The sequence below is a fragment of the Bombus terrestris genome, chromosome 5, assembly GCF_910591885.1.
Source record: "Bombus terrestris chromosome 5, iyBomTerr1.2, whole genome shotgun sequence".
Lineage (NCBI taxonomy): Eukaryota > Metazoa > Arthropoda > Insecta > Hymenoptera > Apidae > Bombus > Bombus terrestris.
This window is the reverse complement of record NC_063273.1, coordinates 2528672-2536450: the sequence shown is the minus strand read 5'-3', so window position 1 is coordinate 2536450 and position 7779 is coordinate 2528672. Positions and strand designations below refer to the sequence as shown.

At 34.8% G+C, this 7779-nt stretch overlaps 1 protein-coding gene across 9 annotated transcripts in view; it reads left to right on the top strand.

Moving 5' to 3' along the window:
* Window positions 1-7779, top strand: part of LOC100645322 (doublesex- and mab-3-related transcription factor A2) — a 108144-nt gene that overhangs the window by 8570 nt on the left and 91795 nt on the right. For 8 of the 9 annotated variants that reach the window (XR_001098739.3, XR_007224158.1, XR_007224157.1 and 5 more), the window contains exons 2-4: window positions 234-820; window positions 1554-1592; window positions 2662-2896. Coding sequence is in view for 5 of the 9 variants with exons in the window: in XM_048406071.1 (XP_048262028.1) it covers window positions 440-820; window positions 1554-1592; window positions 2662-2896 (655 nt within the window). In the remaining 4 variants the exon portion in view is untranslated. The remainder of the gene's footprint in view (window positions 1-233; window positions 821-1553; window positions 1593-2661; window positions 2897-7779) is intronic. The other variant, XM_048406072.1, reaches the window with a different exon arrangement.

Below are 7779 nucleotides of genomic sequence, written 5' to 3'. Positions count from 1 at the left end.
TTATAAATGCCACTATCACTGTATGTTTAAGATAAAGTAATCCTTTACATAATACATGTATCGATCGTGGAAAACGCCACAACCTTTCAGAACTTTTTATTCTAAAAGATATATTCTCTCTTTTTCGGTATAACTCCTAGTAGCTCCCGTAGATAGTAAAATATTAATTTGATTATTTGTGACACGATCTCACTTACTTATATACAAAAATCCTATCTTTTTTCATGTTGCAGAATGTGAAACTCGAATTGGATAGGAACGTACGGTACCGAGGATCGATTCTCCGCACCTCGAACGAATGATACATGTAACGTACATCCTTTCGACAAGCATAAAATATTAGAAGATTAACGAATCGACAGCCTAGCGTAGAGCTGTGCTTGGAACATCTCTTCGAAATTATTCTTTGTGACGAGAAGACTTCGAATCGAGGTCACCTATGTACCGTGAAGAGAACGAGCAAAACAGAACCGCAAACCTGGTTCCCCAGCAGTCAAATGGTGCAAACACGTTTGAGCATCTGGAACATTCGCAGGACAGCATGGAAAACGGGGACGAGGTGGTTTCCACACGGGTCCAAACGGACGCATCGTCGTCCACCAACAGCACGCCAAGACCACGTGCACCACGAAATTGTGCCCGATGTCGCAATCATCGGCTGAAGATCACACTAAAATCGCACAAGAGGTACTGCAAGTATCGTTATTGTAACTGTGAGAAGTGCAAGATCACAGCCGATCGGCAACGAGTGATGGCGCAGCAGACAAAGCTAAGAAGACAGCTGGCGCAGGACGAAGTCAAAGTCAGAGCGGCAGAAGAGGTTAGTCTTTTTCTTTTTCTTTGTAAGTACACTGGCGAGCATATAGATAGCAATATTTTGTTTTCATAATTCGTATAAAATATGTACCGTTTATTCCTAAAGTAATATTATCACGCTATAAAGTAAAATATTTGCAAAACTGTAATAATTAGTCAAATAATAAGAAGGTGTTGTAGGCAAAAATATATCTGAAATGTATAAACAAAAAATTATTTGCTTTATCGTTAGAAAGTATTTACTTACACCTATTTATATGCTTGCTAAGTATTATTGTGAACATTTTTTGTTACTCATATTAGTGAGATGCTTTCATTTTTTTGAGTTTTTTTAACATAGATGGTTTTTGAATACTTTATGAATTCTACGAATATCTCTTTTATGAATTTTACGCTATTTATACTATGAAAATATCTCTTTTATAAATTTTACGAATTCTATGAGTATTCATCAATATTTGTGTATCTGTACAAATTAATTGAATATCTATACAAATTAAGATAAAATGCAGTCAATTCTTCTTAGATAGAATTATGTATTTGATATTCATGAGTTCTGCTCAGTTTAGAGTCGAAATGTATTTAATGGCTTTGATCGGAATTTCAAAATTTATAGGTTTCCTATTGTCTTTATAATTTTGTATTATTGGAGTAGATTTAGGATTTTAGATCTTTCACTACGCAGAATTGTATCGATATCCATATATTTCAATATTTTGTGTGTTATTAAATTGTAGAAATTGAAGAAGACGAAAGTTTGGAGATCATATGAAACAGTAGGTACATTTTTAATTTACATATTAGAAATACATACAGAATTTAAAATTTACGTTATTATTTAAGATATAAAAACATCAATTTTTTATGTCTGCTTTCTACAATATAATAAACAGTATGTACTTGGTCACAATGTAAATTGAATGTTACACATATATCTATACATGCAATATCTTTTATTTACTTAGTATGTGAATATATCTATTAACCACTATACATATAAGAAAACATATATAGTTATAACTATGATAAAATTAATTGGAGCTTCATTAATATCGTCTAATTGATTGTAGTATATATAACACTTGAAATAAAAGTTTCACGCGATGTTTTATAATATTTGAATAAAGGTGGAATTTTCATTCAATCACATATGAAAATACAACTTAAAATCATATATAAATAGCAACTACTTTTTAGAAAATTTACTTTAGAAATATTAACCAATACGTAATTTTGGTCTTTCTCTATTAAAAAGGTTGCACAAAGTGACAAACTTTTACAACAAATTTAAACAATTTAAAGGAAATCGAAGTATTTTTTAATTTTCCCAATTAAAATTAATCATTTTTATCAATAATTTTGTAAATAGCTGTATTTATATATATTTCCGTGTTTTCATCTTGCTTCATATATAATAACATTCAAGACTCCGCGTTCCATTTGAAATTGATGGATGGAAGGTATCGTTACTTCACATTCTCGTTTCACTTTTCCCGCCCAGACGTTCTAACTGTTATCACGTCTGACAAAGCGAGTAGGCCAGATTGTATAAATCTCACGGAACATGTATGCCTTTCAGAAATAAATCATCTGATTAAGGAGTACATCATTGGTCTGAACCTTCGAAACGTTGATTTGTAATCATTGATACTGTAATTGCACGAATAGAATTGCGAGAGGCTATGATTATTTCGTATTTCATCACGCTCTTAACACCTGGTTAGGATACTTGTAATACAAGGAAAATTGCTATTATGTTTTCTGTATATTTCTCAGCTGCTATAATTTCAAACAAGTCGCCTGTATCTTGTCAACCTCCGATCGTAATTGATCTTTCCTTAACAGGTGGATCCACTGCCATTTGGTGCAGAAAACGATCGAGTTTCGTCTATTCCTCAGCCAGCTATAAGTATCGAGGGTAGCTACGATAGCAGCAGTGGCGATTCACCGGTCAGCAGTCACGGTAGCAACGGCATACACACTGGTTTTGGTGGTGTCATCAGTATTCCTCCTTCCAGAAAATTACCGCCGATGCATCCCCATACCGCAACGATCTCCCACTTGCCGCAGTCGCTAACCAGTGAGTAGTAATAATCTTCCTACTATTATTCTATCTTTTGAGCATGCATATCGGTATTACGTACGATGAATTAGTTCCTGATATTGTGTATATTGTATTAATGATATCAACGTATTTTGCTATAAACTTGCTTTCAAATAGAATACGATTAGAACTATGTGCATAGAATTTGATATCAGACATTTATAGAGGTGACTGCATAGCAAAATATTACTGCAGTATATTTTACTAAGAATAAACTGCATTTTTAGTTTTTTGTATAATAAAATCGCAAACTTCTTTAATGAAGCTTTAAAAGTTTCATTAAGTATCACATAAACGCGTAATAATCAAGGACTATTGTTTGAGAAACTCGTTTCGCCAATTCATTCGTTCCTCAGCATCTTCCGAATCACAGAACATAAATTACCATTAAAATTCGAAAGCATCCATTAACACAATATTTACAATACGGGATCGTAGTATGGTTCACCCTCCATTTGCATTACTGGCTCATTCCCGAGCAGTAATTAAAAATAATTTTCCATTTTTTCTATTTTTTTGTTTAAATTTCGCTCTGCTTAAGAAAAATCAGGTAACACGAAGGAATAAGAACTATTGGATGATATTCTAGAAACTTGGAAAAATATTCAAGAATTTTTTTAGATCGCATGGACTTAAACGAACCAGTATGCAGATGATGCCAGTAAAAATAAGATTACAGACGGAGGGGATGGGTATGGGAAGGATACATTTAATACGCATGCTCATAACCTATTTACTTCGATGTACTTGCCTGTTGATGAATATACATGTAATGTGTACGTAGATATATACACATTGAAAACCGGGATTACCTACCTGTTGCTTGCGTTGACTTTTAGCTATGACTTTTAGCTCCCCTCTGCTTCACCTATGAAATTCACCCTCCATACATAGGGCAATTAGTCTCTATTGTTTTCATTATCTCGAGCTCAATAATAAGATTGGGGCCATTACTATTATACATACTATCACACATCTCGTTTCATGAAATGTTAAATTTGTTTATACACGAGTATACATTAGCATACATTACATTGAAAGTGATGGATTTCAATCCCATTAAATTATTGCAAATTCCATTTAACACATTAGCACATTACTGGTTTAAATTGTATGGGGTGTTTTGTTTGTTCCGAGTTTCTTTAAATCTCTTACATTAAAATAAAAATAAAAGTCCCTTAATACATTTTTTATATGGTTTTGATCATTCTGCTGTGCTTCAAGTAATTTCCCGCAGGTTATTTTAAAGTTGTTATAAATCAGACTGTTTCTGCGTATTTTAAAACATACACGTATACCGATCGCTTATATTGTTGCTAATTGTATTCTCATGTTCATTAATTGCGTGACTGTTGATTAATTTGGTTTTCAATCTGACTTTCTAAATATTCGTAATTCTAACCTGATAAGTAAAATCTATTCTTGGGTAAAGGAAAGATAATTAAGTAAATGAACCGAATCATAAATTTAATTTGCATTTTATGTTTGATATATTTTTATTTCTATATTTATTATATCGTTATATCTATTTTATTGATCTGAATTACATTTAAAGTAAATCTGATTGTTTGGTAAAAGATGTTATGAAGAAGTAATGAAGACATTTTATTACTTGAGAGGATGCATAAAGTGTGAATCATTTACTGGTTAAAGAGCAATTGGTACTTTCTCATTGCTACTTTCACATATTTGTATCGCGTGCTTTTGATAGGTAATCTTATTTTGCTTAAAACAGTGTACCTACCACTTGTACATACCACTTACAAAGTATAGATGTTCAGATAGTTTGAAACTACTACAATTGAAAACAATCTCAACTCCTTTCTTTCATCTCGCAGTTCCAATGTGTCAATCTTCAACCATTCGAAACTAGCACTAAAACGAAATAATTATAAAAATATTAACGACTAGATAAAGAGACCTCCCTTGTTGGGAGACTTTGAAACAAAGACCAGTATTCAGTAGTCGTTGTCAGAAGACTATTACTTAGCTGTGTATGCATATACGAGCTATTATATCGATTGCAATTACCGTATAAAATATTATTTGAAGACGTTCAGTTAATGAAAGATCATTATTCTTCTCGAACACAATTCGACCACTATATTCCACTTCCTCGAATCGAACGTTTGTTACTGATTACCTATAGCTTTCGCGTATTACGACTTTGACCGACGTCATCTTAACGACGAGAGACATAAAACGGACCAACTGGAGGAAGAATATTCTTATGGACCGAATCTTCAACGACATAACTTCAAACAGACTACTATTAACTCCGTTTTACAAATGAACAAGCTTTTAAAGCGAAAATTTGAGATAGAGTAATCAGTGTATCTGAATTTATAAATTAAACGGTTCATAACACAAACGATTATTGTCCATGTTTGATTGTAAAAGCAAAATAACGTTTCGTAATATCTTTAATTTTTCTTCGATAGGTTTCGCTATCGAAGAGTTCGCGGCAATAAAGAGACTCAAAAGAAAGTCCAATATTTAAATACATATTCTGTAGATAATTTATTGTAATATCGATTTGCACCATGTTGCGAGTCTTGTTTCTGAATACTAGAATAGTTCTTTATAAAAAATCGAAAAATTTGGCAAGAGCCGTGTTCATTGAAATACGATTCTCTTTAATTGTTAACGAGATTTTCTAACGTGTTGTGACAAAATTCTAACACGTGTCCTTCCACGCATATGTGATAATTTTTAAGTAATGATGTTAGAAAGTTGAGAAATTTATGGTCGAAAGCGATCTTCGATTCGGAGATTCGGTGGCTCTAATTTGAACAAAAGCCTCGGAACGCTGGGTATAACCGAACGAACGTACTTATAACGTCGTTCACAGTGATCCCAACGAAATTCAAGCCACTCTTTCACTTGACAACCCGACCGAATGTTAACCCTGGGTTTACGAGCGTCCCCATTGGATGGTGAGTCGTTCAAAGCCGGCTAATATAATACGAACTTATAACCAAAGCCGAAACCTGGGAGCTCGCTCTTGCTTTTACGATCTGGCTCGTTTTTAAAAGTTATCGTTATTTTGCTCGCTTTCGGATGAAATAGTTTGTTCACGGACGTAAACGGTTCGAAGGAGGCTAAAGTCTGCGCGCGGACAAACCACACTAAAGTCGAATTGACGCGCCACCGGCTTGTTCCGATCTGTCTAGACGGATCTCAGCACGCGTCCCCTCGCAATATCTCAACGAGATAATGCATGGACATGATGCTAAAATTTTTTACGAGTTTGAAACAACAATCAGCCACTCGTAACTAAATTATTTCCTTTCAATGTTGTACGTCCGTTCATTCGTGCAGAAACTCCGATGTATGTTTTCTTTACCTGTGTACATATATCGATACTGCGTTCTGTTTTACTTCAGCTACCGATGAAACTAATGGCCAATTTTGTTTTGGTAACGTTGTTTTGCTTATCGAGCTACGTTCTGATAAAATGAAACGAATCCTTATTAGAAATAAATTCAAAATACGGGCTTGATCGATATCGCGTTGAGTATTAAAATTGCTTTCTTATAAGGAATGATAAATATCGCTGTTATATTCTTTTACTGTAATCATCCTATAACACATCCACCGAAATTCGAGATCTATTACTTTTTCTCCGTGTTACCAATGCGATTTCGTTTATATCCCTCTTACAACCGGCTTTACGGTAAAAGTATCACGGCAAATAATATAAGAGACCATTTCAAACGCTGTGAAACTAGCTACACAAATAAAAGATTCGTGACTATTCCGGCTCCTCTAATAATCACTAATAATACAATTTTTCTTTGATCTATGTCGTTGTTCCGTGGTCCTTGCATGGGACACGGCCGATCCAAATTTTATGCTAGTCGTTCTCATAAATCTGTTAATTGATTTCCAACTGACACGTTTCCACGGATCCACGATGATGAAATTAATACAAAGGGAACGGCGTCGCTGTATCATAGTTGGCAATGGAAAAGGGGCATGGATACTACAGCGATATCATGAAAAGTTGGGTAGAAGCGAACGGAGCATAGGGAATCGTTCCTTTAGCGCAGGGGTGATCATAGCGAGTATATGGGGTTGTAAAGTCGGTCTTTACGAGCTTGCACTTTGAAGGCATCGAACACGGACTTTTAATAACGCGTGGCTCGTTGTTACGCCGAAGAAGGATATGTTTGGTGAAAACGTAACATCAATTCACCAACTGTACGTGTACAGAGGACGTTGCGCCGTCGCCATTTTGAATCCCATGTGAAGTCGTGCGTCTCGGCCATCTGACGCGTGACACTTACAACTTGCAACTGCCCGTTCTCATAGTTACCTCTCCTTCTTCAAGGGTCCTTTATAAATATTGTTTCTTTCTTTCTCTACTTTACAAGACACGCGTTTGTCAAGTGAGCACGTTGAAAAGCATTTAGTAAAAACCCGTGAACTTCATTGAGAATATTTCTACTTTCGATAGATAATATGGGAGCCCTTTTCGTACTAGCATGATGCGCCGTAGAGATAGTAACTTCTACGTTTGTTTTGCCGAATAACCATGTCAAAGTAGATTCTATTAGGTCGTCCCATAAGTTCGTTCCGTTTTTCGTGCGGTTATGTATGTTAAGATTGTTTACATACCTTTCAGTTTCATGGAAAAATGTAATCCCCCCCTCGTTGTACAACTTCTTCCAATTTTTCAAATGCATTGGTCCCTCATCGCCGTATGTTTATAAATCGACACATGAAATTGTATACACAAAAGTCGGCACGAACTTATGGGATGACCTAATATTTATGAAACAGAGCTTTTATCGTGTCACATCATGAATTCAGGTAACCCATGCGACACGAAATATTTTAAAGCCGCAAGCAGAATT